The sequence below is a fragment of the Primulina eburnea genome, unplaced genomic scaffold, assembly GCF_022965805.1.
Source record: "Primulina eburnea isolate SZY01 unplaced genomic scaffold, ASM2296580v1 ctg424_ERROPOS1667910, whole genome shotgun sequence".
NCBI classification, from domain to species: domain Eukaryota; kingdom Viridiplantae; phylum Streptophyta; class Magnoliopsida; order Lamiales; family Gesneriaceae; genus Primulina; species Primulina eburnea.
The window spans coordinates 265,015-289,760 of NW_027331236.1; the positions used below are offsets into that span (position 1 = coordinate 265,015).

The 24,746-nt window shown below is 36.7% G+C and overlaps 1 protein-coding gene across 1 annotated transcript; it reads left to right on the plus strand.

Moving 5' to 3' along the window:
- The first annotated feature begins 1,604 nt into the window (after nt 1-1,604).
- Nucleotides 1,605-4,266, plus strand: LOC140821106 (putative late blight resistance protein homolog R1B-23). Its single transcript, XM_073181520.1, has one exon. It carries the CDS (start codon nt 1,633-1,635, stop codon nt 3,412-3,414), a length of 1,782 nt encoding a protein of 593 aa, XP_073037621.1. The 5' UTR covers nt 1,605-1,632; the 3' UTR covers nt 3,415-4,266.
- The last annotated feature ends 20,480 nt before the right edge of the window (nt 4,267-24,746 follow it).

The following is a 24,746-nucleotide window of genomic DNA, read 5'->3' on the forward strand; positions in this document are numbered from 1 at the left end:
ATATATATATATATATATATATATATCTTCCTACATTTTAGCCACAAACAGTTTTAATTGAAAAGATTAAGATGCCATCATTTTTTTTAATGCTCTCATAATCTCATTATTACAAGATTTCATGGTGATCATGGACCGGTCCCTTTTTTTTAAGGATACATGAAAATTATGTTAATGAGAATTATGTCAAGATATATATGAAAATTATTATTACATCAACACTTTTTTGAAGGATATATGAAAATTATTATCACAAAATTTAAAGTTAATTTGAAGGATACATAAAAATTATGTTAATCATGTACGATTTCTATATTTGCACCAATCACTAACCGATCACCTTTTAATTATAAACTATCTAAATACAACCATAATTAACAACCAAAACTCGAGCATATATGGTTGATCTTGGAAAAGTTTAGAGAACGAAGTAGGGAAACGATATGTGAAATATCATTAAGCAGTTTACTTTTGGTTTTCAAATATATCCAATATTATATATCATTATTTGCAATTCTGTGTTACCAAATTTTAGTTTTAAACATTTATATTCTTATTTTTGCAATTTTAGTTTTTTCTCCATCAAGAGTGATATGTGACACTGGAAACGTCAGTGTCACGTCAATGTCAGATCCAGAATATAAAGAATCAAAATCACGAAGATGCAAATATACTAATCCGTAAAATACAATTTTCTGTTTTTCATAAAAACTGTTTTATCTAATTCTATTATATATATATATATATATATATATATATATATATATATATATATATATATATATATATATATATATATATATTACACGCACACACTTAACATAAATAATTAAATCAGTAAAAATATCAGTATCTTTTCTTAGAATAACGATGAATTATATTGATACCATGCGACCCGTTATTTCCTCGTCCTAAATGATTCACTAAAATTAAGGGTTTGTCACATGCTAAAAAAATGATTGATTAAATAAGGTCAGTCAACTATGTTTTAAATCTTTTTTTTTTTTACACAAAAACTCTTGTGAGATGGTCTCACGAATCAATTTTGTGAAACGGATATTCATATGGATCACCCACGAAAAAGTATTACTTTTTATGTCAAATATATTAATTTTTATTGTAAATATAGATATGATTGATCTATCTCACGAATAATGATGCGTAAGACAATATTATGAAAGACCTACTCTATTTTTTATTTGCTAATAAACTAATCAACATCAAACAAAGTAGTATATTGTTTAAATAAATAACACATTAATCCAGCTCTTGCTCCCACATGCTAAATGATTAATAAAGTAAATTGAGCAATAAGTAGTACATCGTGTTTCTATGTATTAGGTGAGTATTTGACTAACGAAAACCCATACTTTGTGATATTAGTATGTTATACATGATTTATTAAATATGGTTTACAGATTATTGCATTAAGTCAGACGTTCACCTAATGTCATTACTGGTTCCCAGTTCCCATATAAAAAATAATAATTAATTAGAACATTATTTAAATATTAACATTTTAGCCATCTGTTGTTCCCCAAATGCTAAATGATTAGTTAAGTGAATTAATTAAGCAATACAAATACATGACTACGTCTCTCTCATTTGTAAGCCCTCCAACTTTGTCTTCCCATGGCTGTTTACGCCGCGCTTCTTTCCCTTACTCGATCACTACACCAGATTCTGAATCTTGAAAAGTACATCGATCCTGATCTTCACAAAGGGAAAATTGTTTCCCTCCACGAGAAGGTTTGTTTCATCCTCATTTTCCTTGAGGATTATTCCGACAACTATAGCTTTGTGGGAGATGAAATCAGAAGAGCTGCATATGAAGCTCAAGATTTCATTGATTCGTATCTGTGTTCGATATCAGCGAATATCGATGAATGGAGTTCGTCGGAGAAGATGGCATTGGATCAAGATTTAAACATGGCGGTTGAAAGGGTTGATTTTATATGGGAAGAGGTAATGAAGATGAAGAATAGCGACAGTGCTGATGATATCCTTCGTTCCAGAGCTCATTCTTCTCCTGTGGATGATTCATCCACGGTTCAACTCACTGTCGGAGAAATCGTTGTGGGATTTGATGATGACTTGAAGTCAATCAAAGAAAAGTTATACGATGGTCCAACTAACCTCCAAATTGTCCCAATTGTCGGGATGGGAGGGATAGGGAAGACGACTCTAGCTAGAAGAGCTTACGAGGATTCACATCTTGCTCAGGATCATTTTGACGTCTGCGCTTGGATTACAGTTTCTGCAGAGCATAATAGAAGAGAGATCCTTTCAGGGCTTCTTCGATCCTTCAAGAAACCCCCCACGCATCACAATGAACAATCTGACGTGAGCACTGCCCAATTGGCAAAAATAGTTTACCAATATCTCACAGGTAGGCGATATCTCATTGTGATTGATGATATATGGACTACCAAAGCTTGGGATGATTTGAAGATGATTTTTCCAGACGATGGTAGTGGATCTCGGATTTTGTTAACCACTAGGCTATCCGAGGTTGCTGTTCACGCAGGATCTTGTTGTATGCCGCTTTATCAGTTGAATGTTTTGAATGAAGATCAAAGTTGGGAACTACTTCAAAAAAGGATCTTTGGACAAGGATCTTGTCCTCCTCAGTTGGTAGGAATTGGGAAGAAGATTGCAAGAAATTGTGGGGGACTTCCTCTTACCATCGTGGTGGTTGCCGGATTACTCCAGTCTCCTAGAAACATGACAAAAGAAGAATTGTGGGAAAATATTTCGGAAAATATAAGTTCAAAGGAATCCACAATTGAGATGCAATGCTCAAAGATTCTATGTTTGAGTTATGATCGGTTACCTCTTCGACTAAAGCCTTGTTTTCTCTACATTGCAGCATTTCCAGAAGATTCTCAGATTGATGTCTCTAAGCTAATCAAGTTGTGGGTGGCAGAGGGGTTTCTTAAACCAATTGATCGCTCTAAGTGCTTGGAAGATGTGGGAGAACGTTATTTGGAGGATCTTGTGAACAGAAGTCTGCTCTTAGTGAGCAAAAAAGGACCGGATGGAAAACTCGAATCAGTTGGAATCCATGACTTGTTGAGGGAGATTTGCATAACAAAAGCAGAAGAAGAGAGGTTTTTCAGTCATGTCTCATCCCAAAGGAATGCCATAAATGTATTCTCAGAAAATCGACATCGTCGCCTCAGAATTCATAGCACTAATAATTCTCAGGAGTGGCTGATACCAGATTCAAGCATACGTTCAGTTCTATTTTTCACCGAGATGCGTATTAAGTCAAGTTTATCTATAAGTTGTAGGCGCCTCAGTATCTTGGATGCACCGGAAACAACTTGGCCGAATTTCTCTGATGCGATCTCAATGTTCGTCAACTTAAGGTACATCGCCTTTGCCTTAAACGATATATCATGCCCCCATTGATTTCCTGCCTCAATATCCAAACTTCCCAATCTTCAGACTTTAATAGGTAACATAACTGAACATGGATTCATAGAAAGTCTATTGCAAGTACCTTATGAAGTTTGGACGATGCCGAAGTTGAGGCATCTGATCATGAATGCCCCTTTTGATTTGTTGTATCCCTCTAACACATGTTTTCTTCCCGAAAGCGGTCTTGAAACAATTGAGACAGTGAGCAATTTTAAATTTACCGAAGAAGCCGTTAAAATACTTGTGAACTTAAAGAAATTGAAAGTTATTTTTTATTTCGAGTCTGAGAATGTGGATGATTTCAACGTCGACTATCTTTTCCGTCTGGAAAAACTTGAAGAGTTGGAAGTCTGTGCGTCTGACTTGCCCGATCCCTCAATGACATGGAACTATAAATTTCCAATCAACCTTCGCAAGTTAACTCTAGTAGACGTTCCATTTCCTTGGGAAAATATGACCATTATTGGGTCACTCCCAAATCTTGAAGTACTCCAGATGATGAATATTAGAATCTTTGAATACTCCGAATGGTTGCCCGTGGAAGGCCAATTTCTTCAACTCAAGTACTTTAGTTCTTCATTAGATGGTTTGGTGAAATGGGAAGCGGAAAAGGAGCACTTCCCAAGCCTTGAAAGCTTGAGTCTTGAATGTGCATTGGATATTAAGGAGATTCCTAGTGGGATAGGAGAGATAGATTCGCTTCAGTTTATCGAGTTGAAGTACTGCAAGGAATCATTAGTGGATTCAGCAAGGCGAATCCAGGAGGAGCAACATGAAAATGGAAACTATGCTTTTCAGCTTCGTGTGATTGATTGATAATTCTTCTTTCTTGTTTTGATCAACTATTATATATGACGGAATAAAGTTGTAAGTAATCGTATAATTTGTTTTGGATGGGATATTTTTGCTTCACAAGTTACCCAAACAAGTAGTTTTTGTTTGTACTATTTGAAATCAAAATAATCCATTTCGATTCATCATCCTTTTTCTATAAGTGGTTTTTCTCTCATTTCAACGGTAGGCCGGTGCTGATGCAATTTTCCCGATAAACAATAATGTTTAAATTATTTTAAAAGAGATTTAAGTGTTCCGTATTTACTCATTTGTTGATATCTCATTCTAAAACGATGAACTTAAAAAGATTTTACATTTTTTTTTTGAAAATTTATAATTTTGAAACTCTAAAGTTAAATATGTTTGTCTTTGGACAATTCTGAAATGGTGACCCTAAAATTTTTTTAGAGAGGGTTTAAATGTGAACAACATAAACACATTGAAAAAACTCACGTCGTTATAGTACCATGATTGAAATACATTTGAAAACTAACTATGATTTACACGAATGTACTCTAGCCACAAAATTGGAACATTCAAAAAAATGATGGAGATATTTTGTCTTTATATAAACGATCTTATTTAATGTTCTCATTTATGGTTAGATTTCATTGTGATGGACCAGTTCTTTTTTTTTTTTGGGTTAATTTCTGAATTAATGTTGCATGAAAATTATGTAAATATACAATTTCAATTTTTGCAGTTCAGAACAATTTATAATCGATCGCTTTTTAATTTAAAACATCTAGATACAACCATAATTAAGGTAAAAAACACATAGAAATACAACTTTGGCTACAAACAACAGAATCACATTTGAAAACACGAAATGTCTACGATTCTGTGAACTGTATCGCGTCATTTCATTTGTCACTTGGTTTGCATTCCTTCTAAAATGTTGGAACTTTACCTCCTGGATTCTGGACCATAGACTTCGTATTTGCTCAGCTATTGGATCATCAGGAGAGACCATAGATTGTTCAGTGATGTCTTGAACCACCAGGAGAGCATCTGTCTCGATTATCAATTTCGACCACCCCCGAGTTGATAGCCCTCTTCAATCCTTCCTTTACTGCGATCATTTCTGCCGTCTTTGAAAGTAGATCTCCATGAATAATCAATCCTTCAAAAAAATTCAAAATCTCATAGTTGTCTCGGTCCACAATAGTCACACCGAAATGGTTTGATGACCTAATGACAGCTGCACCATCATTAACTTTTAAGACTCCAAAAGAAGGTGGTTGCTAGAATGTCTAACTTCACTTTTAGATTTCTATCTCAAGAAAATTAAGAATCCATGTAAATCATTTTTTTTTATAAAAAAAAATAATTATAATATTTGATGGGTATTAGTCTAGAGAATTGTTTAGTTTTGTGGATATTAGTTTGGCGTAATTAGAATTTAATTAAGGTTGTAAAGATTGTCATGGGCCATTAATTAAGGGAAATGAGCTCAATAAAGAGACCATGGTATTCAAGCCTAGGGCCCATCATGAGAGTCTATAAATGAGAGCTATCTCTCCATTTTAGGGAGATTCATTTTATCTCATTATATGCTCAAAAAGTCTCTAGCTTTTGTGAGTACATATTTGAAGCGTTTGCTAACTTGAGTGTTGGAGGATTTTTCGCCGGGTATCTCCCGATACCTCTAAACTCATATCGTGACGTAGGTGGCGACCCCGAAATTTACTAGTGTGGACGCAAAAGTAGCGGATATTCTCTCTTAATAACTTGGTCACCTGAATTTCGTGCAGCATCAATATTAATGATCTTTTGATTTTATATTATTTTTGGAGGATTTATTTTATATTTATATATACATGTTTGCACAAATTTTTGTAGATGCGGATGTGTTAGGTGCAAGTGCACCAAATTGAGTAAAAACGTAAAAATTTCAACTTCTGAACATAAAACGACTATGAATCTTTAATTTAATTGTTAGTTCTAATCTCCTATGAAAATATGAAACTAAAGAAAAAGGAGAATGATTTGAAAATTGAAGAAATAAACTCCTTCTATGATTATGTATTTAGACCGATTCAGATTTAGTGATTAAAATGGATTGGCCTTTGTCGGTCAATCTATCTTATAATTTAGGTCAAACAAATTCCTCAACGGACATTTTCGTATTGGGCCCAAATGTATGTATATATTTATTTTTTTCTAATTCATTCTAATTTTCTTGCATCGCCATTGAGCCCAAATTACCATGATGCCCAAATAGATTTCATCGAACTATATCAACAATTCTCTTGACAAGATATTAGGAGTCAACAAAATTATAAATCTCATCTATCCCGCCTTATTCAAACTAGCTACTTTGTAAGTGCGCGTGTGTGTAAAGTTTTTTTATAATTATCGAGGGATTAAAGTTTTATTTGAATTGTTGTAATTAAAAAAAATAAAAACAAAAATGTTTGATGAGATTAAAAAAACAAAAACAAAAGTGTAATAGGTATCATGTAAGGGCAAAATTGGAAGAGCCAAAAATAGATCAAGACACCATTTTTGTCTCTACTACAGAGATTTTTAATAATAGAAATAGATTACTCACCCCATTCTTCTATAATTTTTGTTGAAATCCTTTGCAAAATTTCCTCCACCTAAAACTCTAGTTTTTCAAATTTCTTATTAACTCCTCAATTGCTAATTTATCTATTCTACCAAGCTTAACTCCTAGTCGGCCATGACCATCGCCGTGAATCGTTACCTGGCCATTTCCAGTTATTACGTTAGCCATACAACCCAGAACCCACTTTGCTCATCGTTGCACCTCAACGGTGTGTGAATTTTCCAAAATGAAAATCTATAAATATTTTGTTACTGCCATCATTTCTAGTCAGCCAACAACTTCGCACTCCAACCATGCCGCCTCAAGAACTCCATGTACTCCTGTGCCCACAAGTTTCGACCGCTGTTATTTTTTTCTGCCATCATGGGCCGCTTCCCTGTCATATCTACCACTCTGGCGTCCAAACAACCACTGTGGTTACTCATTTTGTGACTTAACTCCCTGATAATCTTTTTTCTTATTTTCTCTTGTTATTTTCTGGCTGGAACTTGGTTTGCCTGTACGGGTTTCTACATTGGAATATCTGAATCTTTATGATGAAAATAGTAGTGCTTACCTGGGTGTGGTTGTGCTCTAGACAAAGAAAATCCATCACTCTTGACAACTTTTTTTGTGCTTGTTAATATTGATCCCAAATTTTCTTCATGTGCTTGATTTTTTTTTTAATTTCATTTGCATCAATGAAAATGTAGCTTTATTCTTCGAGTTTTTCGTGGAAAAATCTTGATGATCCAGTAAACTATGGTCATTGTTGCTCTTCGGTACCTAATGTTTTATTGACTTTGAGATGGTTGGTTGGCTCTTGCACCTGGGAGTAGTAATTTGAAGAAAATATAGCAGTTGTCCATTATTTAGCCTTGAATTGTGGATTAGCTCGCTGATCTTGGTTGATATCGGAGTTTTCCTTTATGTAGCATTTTTGTTATTGCATTTATCTCAAGTTCTAACCAGCCTACTGGGCCAGAAACTCCTAATAAAGCCATTACTTTGCGCAATTCAGAGAAAAGGTATAAAACTCCTCGTTCTAGTTTTGTACAGGGAATTGATTTTTGGTTTTTGGAATGTTAGTAATCTTTATTTTGATGATAATAATATTGTTATTCTGTTTCTAACATATTTATTAAAGTTTGTACGTAGTTGCTTGTTCAATTTGAAAGTGAGAGGTTGCTAAAACAAAATTCTAGCACACCTTAGTTTCTGGGGAGCTTAATTATTTTGATAATATCGCATAGCTTGGTGATTGAAATGAGTCAAATGACCAATCGCCAAAACTGTTAAATAGTCAACTCAAAATGTTATGAATAATATTCGGAAGTTGAGGTCTAAATCAGAGTCTAAGAGGACTTTCGTATTGAAATTACTGGTTCTGCACTCAAATTCAGTATAGCAGTATCTATGGTGCAACTGAGTGTTTCGAGCATATTTCATTTGTAAAAGCTCTAAATTGAGTGATTCTTGATTCTATAGAAAGATAAAAAAAAATTATTGATACAATTTCATTTTCATCACTGTGCCCAAATATCATTGAATTAAGAGTCATAAGCAAGAAACATGAGTGTTGAAATCATGAGGGCTGAAAATTAATAGGCATCAAAATGGAGCAGAGTCCAATCCGATAAAAATGACTAGTAAAAACCAATATCCGTTGTAATCAGTAGCTGCTGCAACCAGTAGACAACCAGTAGCTGCGACATCCAGTAGATCCCAAAATTAGCATAAGATGAGGAAAGTGGCTAGAAGCTCGAATGTTACTGTTTTAATGTCAGAAACAGTACATAAAATTTACTAACGTTCATATTTGTATCTGAAATTTATATCAATCTAGGAGGCCATTAATACAACAACTTGAAGATCAAATACAAGCTTTTGAAGGGGATTCAAATATTGTGTTTGTAGTCTTTACATAAAAGACATTAAATATTATGAGGATTGTGTGGTTGCGGCATACAAATGAGTGTGTTAGAAGTTTCAATTAGGCAAGAAATAACTCCTAAGAAGAAATGATTTTGTACAAGATTTGTATAAATCAAAGTATTCTAGTAAAACCTTCCTAGATTGAAGAAAATGTGATGTAAGAGTTGTTATTTTCAGAACATCCAATTTTGGCTCGTGTATGAAGATGGGGATGTTGATAGAAATATGATATTCAACCATTGGTTTGGCTTCTAAATTTGGTTTGATAGTTGGTTTGGGACATGTAGCACATTTCTTCGTCACTTGTGTTTTTCATGTTGGATCCGAATCCATTTGTATCAAAGGCCAATATAACATTGCTCTTTGCATTTTTTCGAAAGTGCTTGATGCTAGTGGGAGCTTTTTACATATATTGGTTTTTAGAACTCTTTGTTACATGTAAATCGTATATTTGGTGTTTGACTATATACTTGACTTTCTACAAAGTTTGCACTATTCTGATTTGACCTTGCTTCCTTTGTTTTCAGTTATGCCAAGTTTCGACTAGCCAAAAATCAAAGAAATCCTTCTGCTGCTAAACTATTTCTTAAAATCGGGATCATTGAAAACATCACTGCCACAATCAAACAAAATTGTATGTCATTGTCCCAAGGCTTTTTGGCCTCAAGAATGAATTCCAATCTTAGATAAAAATTCGCAAGAGGCTAGAAAAGTTACTTCAACAGAGTTTTGGCCAAATGGTAGCAACTTCATGGCCTATTTCGTTGATGCTTGAAAATATGATTTCCTGGCTATGGATTTTTATTATTGATGGACAATCTGCATCCACTTGGATCCCTTTCACACAAACGTTCATATGCATTATAATTAGCATACAACTGCTAATTTGCTATTATTTTTACATATTCTTGAAGATTTTAATGCCACCAGTTGTTACCAGATGGGGCGTTGATAGGACATGCGTTGGCCCGAGCTCCCCATATCACTTGGCCAAATATTGGTGATTTCTAAGAGTAAACATGCGCTAATGGATTTGCAACATAGATAATTCTAACCTTATATATGAGATCTTTGTGTCGTATTTCACTTGAAACACTTTCCTCCCTCCTAAGCAACCATTTGTGTGCATTGCATTTTAGTTAGGTCTCATTCCTGCATACATCTCTATGCATTGCACTTTAGTCAGGCCCGTTTCCCACATAAACCTCTAAGTATTAGACTTGCATGCGGTGACTCCATTTTATATATTGTGATTATTGATGATATTGTTACTATCTAGTTGGATGTTGGGTTATTGTGTTGTTGGATGTTGTTTGGGGAGTGGTGATGGATTTGTTTGTGGTGGTGAATGTTGGCGGAAAGTTATTATGTTGGTTTTTGTTCCTGAGATGGCCACCTTATTCAATTTCTAGCAAAAGCCATAAGTTGTCCTAAAACTTCCTACTTCTGGATATTTCTTAAATTTATTTCATAATGAATCAAAAGAAATCCAACTTGATAAAGAATGGCTTCATGATCTACTTTAGACAAAGTCTTAAAAATAAAGTGCAAGATATATACATAAGCGGCTAAAAAGCTTATTATGCAAAATGAAACTTCGAGAGCAAAGAATTATGAAGTCTCTTCATCTCTCTTGCTTTTTTCTCTCCATTTTCAACTCAACTTCCTTTGAAATACACCGAGCATGTTGTTGGAATGGTTTGAAACCCTATTTGATTGTGAGTCGATGTTCAACCAAACTTCTTGTGAAGCCCGGCATATCATAATATATCCATGCAAAGTTAAACCCCCTCAATAAAAGGATCACATTCTACTTAAACTCTTTGTCCAACAAAAAACTAACATACACAACCTTGAGATCCTCTAGCTCTCCTTCGTTAATTTTTCCTAGAAGATTCTGTGTTTCATGCTGGCCATCCTATATATGGATGACACCAGTACCAACTCGTCCATTTATAATTCATCCTTTTCAAACTTCTCGTTGTTAATCATTTATGTTCCATAAAATCCAAATCTTCCTCTTCCTTTATATTATGCAGTACTTGTTGCACATATACCTTCCACATAGAGGCTGCAATACCCTTTTCTGCCTTTGAATAAAGTCAATCCTTATTGTCCTCAATCATCGGTTGATTCATCGGCCTATACAACATGATAATTGTCGGTTTGAGGATCCTTTCCAAAACTTGACTTGGAGTTGGTGTTCACATTTACATTGGACTCCATTTATTATTTTTGTTGTGGACTCTAATGTGCCCAAAGTCACCATTATCGTACCTAGCTTCCACGACACTTGCACGAACTTGAAATGACTGAGCATCCATTTCCGCTACATATGTAGTATCCCGACTCCTAATTTGAGTTAATTATTGGATTAATTATTTTCGGTAGGATCGGAAGGACCGAACCGGGTTCGGATCGTCCGAAGAGGGTTCGGAGCGTCCGAAGGTGGTTCGGATCGTCCGAGACAGGTGGCTGGACACGTGGAAGGGTTCTGGACACGTGGAAGAGTTCGGATCATCCGAAGTGGGTTCGGACCGTCCGAGACAGGTGGCTGTACTCGTGGAAGTCATGCAAGGTTCGGATCGTCCGATCAGGGTTCGGACCGTCCGAAGTGTACCGGATCGGATCGTACGAAGTGGTTCGGAGCGTCCGAACATTGGCTATAAATAGAGGCGCGAGGCTTCATTTGTGACTCGCCATTTCAGAGTGTTCCAGAGCATTTCAGTCGTTTCTGACAGGTTCTAGTCTTTTTCCGAGGTTCGGGCACTAGCGGGGAGCTACTAGTGTTGTAGCGGAGCTGTGCTCTAGTTTGGAGCTAGCGGCACCAGTGGGCTGACTGCGGACGCAGGCGTGAGTCTAGGACTGATTGTTAGGATCTGCTGGTTTGAGGTACGAAAGTACTATCCGAGATATCCTGGTTGAGTATACATCCTTATATGTGTTGCATGATTATGTGGTGCATTGATATATGTCATATGATGCATGCTATTATGTCACGTTGCATTTCATGTTGAGCCGTATCTCCTTCGAGATAGCCTTTACTGTTGAGCTGTATCTCTTTCGAGATAAGCTATATCTTGTGGGGCCGCTCAGCCCTATCTTGTCTTGTGGACGCATGGACACCGAGAGTACACAGTGGCCGACGGGTCGGGAGGGCTTCGGTGATCCGGGACATTTTAGGTCCACGTCTGTTCTTGTAGTGGATGCAGTGACCCAGAGGAGTACCGCGCGGCACTATCCACTTGGCGCCTCTAGACTGAGCATTTTGAGATCCTTTGTTACTCCTGTTTCTTGACTACCCTGGTATCATATCATAGCATGTGCATTTCATATAGGCTTGTATACTCATGCTTTTGTACTGGGCGTTCTTATCGCTCACGTCCTCGGTTTTGTTTATCTTGGACACCCCATTCCCACGGGGCAGGCCTCAGGTTGGATGGCTCAGGAGGAGGAGGAGGACGTTGAGTAGCCGGTGGAGTTATTTATTCAGTACTCTTTGATTCGATATGGTTGTACCGTATACTTTCTTTTCATTCTGAGTTGTTATGGATTTTCGATGGGGTTGTATAACTATCATTTGTTGACCTTTTCCGCTATTATCTCTGATTGTTATTAATTAAGTTAAGTTGCATGCTTAGTTCTTGATTAGTAGGTGATTCTGGAACGGGTCACTACATTTATGGTATCAGAGCATGCTTACGAATTTGGGATATAGATTTCTGTTTTGGGATTTTCGTTGACCATTTGACCATTTTTCCCATTCTATCTTGTAGCGATGGCTGACCACTTTGGTGATGAGAGTAGTCAGGGCAGTGTAGGTCGTTGGGGTGACCAGGACGATCGTAGGCGTCATCGTGAACATCGTCATCGTCGGGATGGTCCTAGGCGTTTTGATTTGCACCGTTTCATTCAGATGGGGCCTAAGCCTTTAGTTGGCGGGGAGACTCCCGATGATGCTGAGGATTGGTTAGAGCGCATGGAGAGTTGTTTCCGAGCATTCCAGTGCACTGAGGAGCAGAAGATGGAGACCCTTAGTTTTCTTCTCGAGGGCCGTGCGCGCAAGTGGTGGCGATCGACTTCTGCGCCGATAGTCCAGTCTCAGGGTAGGGTGACCTGGGCCGATTTCCGTGCAGCTTTCATGCAGCTGTATTTTCCTCCAGCCCTTCGCCAGGCAAAGACGATTGAGCTCCTGAATCTTAAGCAGGGGAGTATGTCTGTTGATGAATATCAGCAGAAGTTCTTCGAGTTGTTACCCTTTGCCCCTCATATCAGTGGCAGTTCTGAGGCCAAGTATGACCATTTCCTCCAGGGTCTTAACCAGGAGATTTTTGATCGAGTCACTGTCTGTGATAATCCAACTTCTTATGATGGGTTAGTGAACCGGTGTCGCCAGGCAGAGATCAGTCTCCAGCGTGGTAGGGCTATTCTTTCTTCTAGACCTCCGAGTACTTTGAGCCCTCGATCTCAGTCTTTCAAGAAATCTAGTTCTTCTTCTTCTGGATCTGGATCACGGTCTAGCGGTGTTTTCCGCTTTGGTAAGAAGAAGGTTTCTTGTGTGCATTGTGGGAAGAACCATCCATCGGAGCAATGCCGATCAGCCGCGGGAGCTTGTTTTCAGTGCGGAGAGATGGGTCATCTCAAGAAGAATTGCCCTCAGTTGCGAGGTGGAGCAGGATCTGGTTCCGGATCTCAGACGACTGTTCAGCAGAGGAGGCAGGGTCAGGCAGTGGGTAGTTCAAATCTTCGACCTCGTGCCCAAGGTCAGGTTTTTGCACTGAACCAGGATCAGGCTGCAGATGAGACAGAGAGAGTCATAGCAGGTACTTTTCGTTTATGCGGTATTCCTGCTATTGTTCTTATTGATACCGGAGCATCGCATTCATTCATTTCTGCACGATTTGTTAAGCGTCATAAGTTACCATATGTTTCTCTAGACGTCATTCTTTCCGTTTCTACCCCGATGGGTCATTCGGTGTTAGCAAAGCGTCTAGTGATGGGTTGTCCCTTAGATTTTGAGGGTAACGAATTGATTGCGAATCTTATGATCTTGGAGATGGAAGATTTTGATTGTATTCTAGGGATAGACCTATTGACTACCTACCGAGCTACCGTGGATTGTTACCAGAAGCTTGTTCAGTTTCGTACGACTGAGAGCTCTAGTTGGTTTTTCTATGGTGAGGGAGCGCGACCTCCGATGCCAGTGGTATCTGCTCTGAAAGCCTGTCGTGCTTTAGAGGCGGGCGGGGAAGGCTACCTCATCTATGCGATTGATTCCTCCACAGGTAGTGTTGGTATAGATGATATTCCAGTGGTTTGTGAATTTCCTGATGTTTTCCCAGATGAGATTCCTGGTTTTCCTCCGGTTAGAGAGGTGGAATTTGGCATTGAGTTAATGCCAGGGACTGCACCGGGGACTGCACCGATTTCTCGTGCCCCCTATCGTCTTGCTCCGTCAGAGATGAGAGAATTGAAGCAGCAATTACAGGATCTTCTTGATAAAGGTTATATTCGCCCGAGTGTTTCACCTTGGGGAGCTCCAGTCTTGTTTGTCAAGAAGAAAGATGGATCTATGCGACTGTGCATTGATTATCGCCAGCTGAATCGTGTGACGATCAAAAACAAGTATCCATTACTTCGTATCGATGATTTGTTCGATCAGCTTCAGGGTACCTCTGTTTACTCCAAGATTGACTTGCGATCGGGTTATCATCAGATGAGAGTCAGAGATGATGATATTTCCAAGACTGCATTTCGTACGCGATATGGGCATTACGAGTTTCTAGTTATGCCATTCGGATTGACAAATGCACCAGCGGTGTTCATGGATCTGATGAACCGAGTCTTTCGGGATTTTCTAGATCAGTTTGTTGTGGTTTTCATCGACGATATCTTGATTTATTCTCACAGTGTGGAAGAGCATATCCAGCACTTGAGGATTGTGTTGCAGATTCTTCGCGAGAAGCAATTGTATGCTAAGCTGAGTAAGTGCGAGTTCTGGATTGATCGTGTAGTATTCCTTGGTCATGTGATTTCCAAGGAAGGAATTTCTGTGGATCCTAGCAAGATTGAGGCAGTGCTGAATTGGTCACGTCCTACGACGGTGGCTGAGATCCGTAGTTTTCTAGGTCTGGCAGGGTATTATCGTCGTTTCATCGTGAATTTCTCTCAGGTAGCTAGACCCTTGACGCAACTTACTCGGAAGGATGTTCCATTTGAGTGGTCATCTGAGTGCGAAGATAGTTTCAGAGAACTTCGTCGACTTCTGACTTCTGCACCTGTTTTGGCGTTACCGTCAGGATCTGATGGTTTCAGTGTTTACACCGATGCCTCTTTTCAAGGCTTAGGGTGTGTGTTGACGCAGAATGATCATGTGATCGCTTACGCATCCAGGCAGTTGAAACCTCACGAGGAAAAGTATCCTATTCATGATCTAGAACTAGCTGCTATTGTGTTTGCGCTAAAAATCTGGCGTCATTACTTGTACGGGGTTAAGTTTGAAATTTTTACTGATCATAAGAGTCTGAAGTATCTGTTCACTCAGGCTGAGTTGAACATGAGACAACGTCGTTGGATGGATCTACTTAAAGATTATGACTGCGAGATCAAATACCATCCAGGTTCTGCGAATCTCACAGCCGATGCTCTTAGTCGCAAGGTGAGAATCTCTGCACTTCAGACCAGTGCTATGATTAGTACTATCCAGGATTGTTGTTCATTGGGATTTAATTTCAAACATCGGAAAGGTATGGAGAGCATTCGTGTTGCTACCATTTTATCTGAGCCAGCTTTGTTCGCTCGGATTCGAGATGCACAGATGTCTGATCTCAAGACTCAGAGATTAGCCCGATTGGTTGGTGGAGATAGCAATTTCCATTATCAGTCTAATGGTCTTCTGTGTTTGTCTAATCGGGTTGTGGTACCAGAGGATGATACTTTGATGGAAGAAATCTTGGCTCAGGCTCATCGAAGCAAGTTGAGTGTCCATCCGGGAAGCAACAAGATGTATAAAGATTTGAGGACACGATTTTGGTGGAAAGGGATGAAGCGCAGTGTTTATCAGTTTGTTTCCAAGTGTCTTGTTTGTCAGCAGGTTAAGGCAGAGCACCGTCGACCGGGAGGATTATTGCTGAACTTACCTATTCCTGAATGGAAGTGGGAGCATATTACGATGGACTTCATTACTCACTTACCATTGTCTTCGAGGAATAGTGATGCTATTTGGGTAGTGGTGGATCGACTCACCAAGTCTGCTCATTTTCTGCCATATAACCGTGATTTCACTTTCGATCGTATGGCTCGATTGTACATTCAAGAGATCGTACGTTTGCATGGGGTGCCAGTCAGTATTGTTAGTGACAGAGATCCTCGTTTTACCTCACGATTTTGGGGTAGTTTCCAGTCGGCATTGGGTACTTCACTAAGTTTGAGTACGGCTTATCATCCAGAGACCGACGGTCAAACAGAGAGGACTATCCGTACACTTGAGGATATGTTGCGAGCTTGTGTTATGGATTTCGGACCCGCTTGGCAGGATCATTTGCCTTTGATTGAGTTCGCGTACAACAACAGCTATCATCGTAGTATTGGTATGGCACCATTTGAGGCGTTGTATGGGCGACGTTGTCGTACTCCATTATTCTGGGACGAAGTTGAGGAACAACATGTTGAGGGACCGGAGTTAGTCCAGCAGGCTATTGATAAGGTTGCAGTAATCAAGAAACGGATTAAGATCGCTCAGGATCGACAGGCTAGTTATGCGAACACCAAGCGGCGACCTCTTTATTTTCAGCCAGGTGAGAAAGTGTTTCTCCGAGTTTCGCCTTTTCGCAGGATTTTGAGATTTGGTCTCAAGGGTAAGCTATCTCCGAGATTTATTGGTCCTTTTGAGATTCTGGAATGTGTGGGAGATTTGGCTTACAGGTTAGCATTACCTCCGTATCTGTCTGGGATTCATGATGTGTTCCACGTATCTTTGTTGAGACGATATGTAGCAGATGAGTCTCACATCTTGCATCCATCTGAAGTTCAACTAAATACGGATTTATCTTACGTGGAACGACCAGTGCGGATTCTCGATCGCAAAGACAAGGTATTGCGGAATAAGATCATTCCTCTTGTCTTAGTTCAGTGGCAGCGCAGAGGCACTGAAGAAGCCACTTGGGAGCTAGAGAGTCGTATGCGTTCGGAGCATCCAGAGCTCTTTTGAGTTATGCTTTGTATATGTTTGTGTTTGCAGTTGTAATCAAAAGATCAGTTGTGTTCAACAACAATTGAGATATTATAACGATGTTGTTATTCCGCTTTGTTCATCCTATAAACCTGATTTCGAGGACGAAATCTTTTTAAGGGGGGGAGAATGTAGTATCCCGACTCCTAATTTGAGTTAATTATTGGATTAATTATTTTCGGTAGGATCGGAAGGACCGAACCGGGTTCGGATCGTCCGAAGAGGGTTCGGAGCGTCCGAAGGTGGTTCGGATCGTCCGAGACAGGTGGCTGGACACGTGGAAGGGTTCTGGACACGTGGAAGAGTTCGGATCATCCGAAGTGGGTTCGGACCGTCCGAGACAGGTGGCTGTACTCGTGGAAGTCATGCAAGGTTCGGATCGTCCGATCAGGGTTCGGACCGTCCGAAGTGTACCGGATCGGATCGTACGAAGTGGTTCGGAGCGTCCGAACATTGGCTATAAATAGAGGCGCGAGGCTTCATTTGTGACTCGCCATTTCAGAGTGTTCCAGAGCATTTCAGTCGTTTCTGACAGGTTCTAGTCTTTTTCCGAGGTTCGGGCACTAGCGGGGAGCTACTAGTGTTGTAGCGGAGCTGTGCTCTAGTTTGGAGCTAGCGGCACCAGTGGGCTGACTGCGGACGCAGGCGTGAGTCTAGGACTGATTGTTAGGATCTGCTGGTTTGAGGTACGAAAGTACTATCCGAGATATCCTGGTTGAGTATACATCCTTATATGTGTTGCATGATTATGTGGTGCATTGATATATGTCATATGATGCATGCTATTATGTCACGTTGCATTTCATGTTGAGCCGTATCTCCTTCGAGATAGCCTTTACTGTTGAGCTGTATCTCTTTCGAGATAAGCTATATCTTGTGGGGCCGCTCAGCCCTATCTTGTCTTGTGGACGCATGGACACCGAGAGTACACAGTGGCCGACGGGTCGGGAGGGCTTCGGTGATCCGGGACATTTTAGGTCCACGTCTGTTCTTGTAGTGGATGCAGTGACCCAGAGGAGTACCGCGCGGCACTATCCACTTGGCGCCTCTAGACTGAGCATTTTGAGATCCTTTGTTACTCCTGTTTCTTGACTACCCTGGTATCATATCATAGCATGTGCATTTCATATAGGCTTGTATACTCATGCTTTTGTACTGGGCGTTCTTATCGCTCACGTCCTCGGTTTTGTTTATCTTGGACACCCCATTCCCACGGGGCAGGCCTCAGGTTGGATGGCTCAGGAGGAGGAGGAGGACGTTGAGTAGCCGGTGGAGTTATTTATTCAGTACTCTTTGATTCGATATGGTTGTACCGTATACTTTCTTTTCATTCTGAGTTGTTATGGATTTTCGATGGGGTTGTATAACTATCATTTGTTGACCTTTTCCGCTATTATCTCTGATTGTTATTAATTAAGTTAAGTTGCATGCTTAGTTCTTGATTAGTAGGTGATTCTGGAACCGGTCACTACAACATACGAGTATAAAAGACCGTATTTTACACTAATCATAATCAATTGGTTATCGTAGGCACTATCAATGATATCTTGGAGAACATAAGATAATGCTATAAGTCTCTCTTACCATGATTCAAAAGGTTCAATCAGACACAAGTTCAAAAAATTTTTTGATCAATGTGTTGATTCACAGAATGAGACTAACAACAATAAGCCTATATAAGATATAAATTTTGTCTCAAATCACATGAGTTGTGAACACACGACTAGTTGTATCCCTGAACCATTTGCGGTCAGAAGTGTATTGATTTCTGTGTTGTCGTTGAGATATTCAAATTCAAGTAGTTGAATTTGGTGATTATAGTTTGATGGATATCAAACATAAGGCTTAAAAGGTGTTTATAAGTGGATTCTATATTCGGAAGTTGTGAGAGTTAGCATAACTGCTAATTTTATGATGAGAGTACAACTGCCTAAATTTTGTGAAGGAAATCCAAAATAGACAGCTGTCAAAAATTGAATAAGTGGAAAAACTGATCTTCAAAATTTTGACTTTGCATCATAATATCAAGTTTTGAACCATCGTCACATTGGTGATGTATGATCGTCGATTAGGATTAGGATTACCCCTAGCCACGTTACAACCCATTTATAGCCCTTTTTGTTTGTGTATTTTAATTCATTCATTTAGTGGAAGGATGTGATATATTTGCAAGCCTATGGTAAAAAATTTCAATGCATTTGACATGAGAGTTTGTTGATATATATCCTAGACACTAATGAGCGGAATGAGAGAATCTTGTAAGGAGCTGTTAAATCCCATACCTTTTAATTTCTACACTTTTTGATTGCAGTGATTGTTCATGATGTTTTTTTGTGAGATGCTCTGAAATTAAAATGTCTTTGTTGTGCCTAAAAAATAATTCAAGAAGCCCACTTGGAAGCCTATTTAGCCCAATTGATTGGTCAATGACCCAAATTAGCTGGGGAATTTTCGTGAGAAACATTCTTGTTGCATGAAAAATGTTTTGGATAAGTAGAGGAATCGGAAGGAGGACGAAAAATTGAGATAATAAGTTGATCTATTTTATGCTTCAGGACAATCATCGTTTATGTGTGGGAGATTTTGATAAGCTCGTAATAGTTAGTATTTTTATTTGCATATTTCCCATTATTCCAACCTACGATATGTCTAATTGATATATTTTTGTGTAATTTTATTGTAGGAGGAAATTTTATGGTCTTGGAGCAAATTTGAGTTAAAAAGGTGATGCTTATCACATTTGAAGTTTCCAAGATAGAGTGTTAAAAGAGAATGGCCAAACCAGAAGAGGTTCTGGAATAAGGCGTGGACACGCCTTGTGATTATGATTCAGCTGCCTAAAATTGCAAGAAGTGAAAAATCTGATTTTGTGAAGATTATGCAAGATTTGAAAGAATTAATTATGGTGTCTGATTTAGTGGAAATTCTAGGAGGGAAACTCTAGATAAGATATTATCTATTATTTTATATTTTAAGATTTAGGACACGCCTTGTGATTATGTTTCAGCTGCCTAAAATTGCAAGAAGTGAAAAATCTGATTTTGTGAAGATTGTGCAAGATTTGAAAGAATTAATTATGATGTCTGTGGAAATTATAGGAGGGAAACTCTAGATAAGATATTATCTATTATTATATATTTTAAGATTTAGGGTTAATTAAGAAATTAGTGGGCTTTTCTATTTTTTTTATTGGACCTAAAATATTTCCCTTCTTGCCTACACTATTCACGAAAAACAACAGGAGGCGGTAGCACAAGATTTTGACAATCAAGGAAGAAGAATTCCAACGCAACACCACAAGAATCCAACGTAGCTGAAGGCGGAAGACTTCCAATTTTCTCCCAACAAATAGTTTGCATTTCTTTATGTTTTCTTATTTATTTTTTATGGATATTGTATGTTAGGCTAATTTTCTTAGTCTGATTCAAGGGATAGTCTACTATTTTAATTTTATCACTACGAAGTTTTTGCACTTTAATTTATTATTCTTGTTTGTCCAAGTATTCGTTGATTTATGATTTAATTATATGAATGTTATACGTCAATTAATCTGACAATTTAATTTGATGTATGATTTTCTAATGCTAACCATGAATTCAGTGATCTGTAATTGTCATGAACGATTGGTACGTGAGTAGCAATAGGTTAGATGTGGTGTGCTATCATAACATGTGTAATCTAAATAAATCGACGGAACTAGATCTTCCGATTGTAGCTATCTCGATTGTTAGATTTTAAGATTAAATGTTTTCACGAAACTAAAATTCTATCTTTAATTAATATGGAAAGCTATCGTGCCCAGTTGATTATTGGTAAGTTTTGACTAGATGCTGGGTTTGGTCAATTAAATTAGTAGAACACAAGACTTTTAGCGGATATCCCTATTATTCTAAGGTTAATTGATTGGAATAACATTAATAAATGATTGGTTAACCGATGAACAGTGAGATAATTAAATAGTAGAATCCCCTTGAATCAGTATTTTCTCATAATAAATTCTTCACTTTATTCTCTTCGATTAATTTTCGGTTCTAGATTCAGTATTTTTCTTGCTTGGTAATTTTAGTTTTGGTTATTTTATTTAGTAATTATCAAAACAAATCTCCCCTTTTTTATTTTTATTATCAAAAAAAATAAATCTATCATTCTACACTTGTTTTTATTTAAAGGGGTAGAAATTAATTTGGTGGTCAATGACAGCACATCAAATTTTGGCTCTTGAACTAAACGTCGATTGGGTTTTTTTTCATTTCTGGAAAAGTATCGAAGAGCTTCTTTGAGGGGAAGTTGCTGGAAAGCTTCGGTCCAGCCTTCAACAAAATTGTTTTGGAAACCACATGCAGATCCTCAAGTAAGTTTGGATGTGGATGCTGGTTATAGATGAGCAACAAAACCATATTAGTGTAGGGGTCGTGGTGCGTGATTCGCAAGGAATGGTTTTAGGAGAACATGCTTGTTTAATCCGTAGTCTGGGGTTGAGAAAAGGTGCGGAATTGGCTGCTATTAGGGTGGGTATGGATTTTGTTTATCTCTTCGGATTACAAATGTTTGCATATTTTCAGCTTCACTAGCGACGGTTGAAGCAGTAACCAATAATGTAGTGGATCTTGTGTAAGAAATTATGTCACATATAAGAATGAAAATTCAAAAGGAAAGTTAAAAACTTTGTGTCAACAATGGCGACGGCTATCGCACACATTTTTTGACAAATTTTGCATACGCACTCTCAACTTTAGAAAAATTGAGATGCGTAAACAATTTTTCTTTTGAATCTCGTGCTCCTGCATTAACTCATTGATGGTATGAGACGCCTATATATACAAGCGTTTGAGGTCCCTAAACATACAATCTCATACAGAATAAATACACAATTTATAGAGAGATTGGAGTGTTTAGAAGGCTTCAATCGGAGGAAAATCAGAATGCTTAAAGATGATCCAATGGCCGGAGGTAATGCTCGATTTAGCTTCCGCATATTTGTTTACCATTTTTGTATACGTGCAGAAACATGATTTTGAGAAAAGATTCTAACATTTAGTATCAGAGCCATGATACCTTTGCCTTGAAAATATTGTTTTCATTTTCTGAAAATTGGATATCGGGAAGGTTTTGCGTAAAAAACTTGAAGTTGAAAATCAGATAAAATGATATTAAGAAACTTATCTGATAATTTTGTTCTCAGTTGCGCCTTGAAGTCTTGAAGATGATAATATTCAGTTTTCTGATTTTCCAAAACCATTAAGAAAGTTTCTGAAATTTTTAACGAAAGGTTGAAGACAAAGTTGATATAAAGGAATAGATATCACCCGCATTCACATGTTGAAGCATTTAATATGGTATAAACATATCACGTGAATCTTATTAAAGTCTCTGCAATATTTTTATTACTATAATATTTTTTATTATTTTTTTAAAAAATAATAATAATTAATGCGGGACACAATTAATTTAACGCGGGACCCAAAATTTGACAATTGAATCAATTGTCTGTAAGGAATTTATTTATTATTTAAATAAAAATAATAATTAATAAATAAATAATAGTTAATGTGTTATTAAATTATATGTATAATTCGGTATACATATAGCATTTGGTCAAATAATTTGTACACATTAAAATAATTTCAAGTTCGACGAAATTTCTAATACATGTTTAGAAATTATTTTTGCATGTTATATATAATGTCAAATATATTATGGATAAGTGTTTGATGTATACATGCAAATTTAATATTATGTTTGAATTTATTCTTGAAATTTAAAATGCAAATAATATTGAAAATAATTGGTACATAAATATTCACATTATTGTCATATTAAATTATATTAAGTTGATTATAATTTGAAATGAGCATATTAAGTAAGATGTGAATATAATATAATAAAATAAAATATTTCAGATGTTCACAAATGAACAAATGATCCTCACTTTATCACTACTCTGATAAAAGAGAAAAACTGATGAGGAGCATACATTTTCATGTAAATGTGATCCTCACTTTATCACTACTCTGATTGAAGAGAAAAACTGATTTGGAACGTATTTGTTCATATTAAGTAAAAATATTAATATAAAGTTATTTAATGAAAAATTTGGCTTATTAAGATTCACATTAATTAAATGTGGATAATTAAGTTGAATAATAATTATAAGGTGACGTAAGAAAACATAATCTGAGGGAGTTCTTCATAGATCGGTTTAAACTGCCTTGACTTGTCACTGGTCTCTCTGAGGAATGTTTCTCTGACTAGGAATTAAGTATTTAAAGGGCCTTAGCACTATCTATCTTTCCTGGGAGCACTCTTGGAAAATGTTGATTGTATTACTAAATATTATTATATAAAGATTTAAGTAAAGCCAAAATTTTTGTCTAGTGATCCGTATAATTTTAAATAATTAAGGTTTAGCCACAACGCTCTTAATTATGAGAATTTATACATTAAGTCAGATATGGATCACATTAAGGGCATTTATTAAATATAAAAATAAATTAATTTGTCCAGTGGTCCATATAATTTAAATATTTAAGGTTTAGTCACATCACCCTTAATTATGAAAAATTATACATTAAGTCGGTTAAAGATTTCATGAAAGACATTTATAAAATCAAAATTTATGTCTAGTGAACCGTCTAATTTTAAATAATTAAGGTTTGACCACAACACCCATAATTATGCAAAACTATACATTAAGTGGGCTTAGGATCACATGAAAAACATTTATTAAGAGCATAAATATTTAAAAATTTGTGATTTAATGTCTTAGTGATTCGTATAATTTTAATTTATTAAATAATATCTATAGCATCTTTAATTAAATTAAAATTAATAATTAATTTTTTAATCACATTTAGTTATAACAGACATAAATTATATAAAATTATTCATCATTTCGATAATAATTTGAGATGAATAATTATGAAGAATAAATATTTTATGTATAAAGAATTTAATATCCTAGTGATTCATATGATTTTAATTAATTGAAGAGTAGCCACAACATCTTTCATTGAATTAAAATTATACATAAATTATGAGGATCACATTTGGTTATAAAGGATATAAATTGTAATTAATTATATTTGACCATTGAAATTTATTTCACGAGAAATTTCGTTATGTTAAATATAATTAATTATGATACAATATTGAATTATTTTCTTAATTTGTCCACATAGACGAAGAATTGAATATAATACTTCAGTAGTTATTAATTTTATGAATCTAATTGAATTAAAAATTCAGTCCACAGACAATTTTATGTCAGTAATTCATATGTAGATCATGATTTACATGGATAAAACATGACATATGGTTTATTGCTTCATTTAATAACATTAGCATGTATTGATTAATTTTGCAGCATATTGCTATTACTATGATATTAATTTCTAAAATTCAAGTTTATAATTTTAAGGTGTGAAATTGAAGATTATTCTTCATACAAGCTTAATGAGCACTATTAATATGAGATGATATAGGGTACAAGGTACTATGACAGATACTTCTTCATCACAAATCATGAGGTTGTGGAATCAAGAGATTCAAAATTTCTTGAGAATGACTTGATTAGTGGGAGCGATCAAATTCAGATTATTGATCATTATGATGCTTATTCATCCACACAAGTTATATGTATTGATTGTTATTCACACAACATCCTTCAATTAAAAAAGTGTGCTATGAAACCAATCATATAAATTCCACAAATTGTTGGTCATGATCTTGTTGTTCTTAATGCTCATAAAGATATTGAATGATAAAAGAATTCAA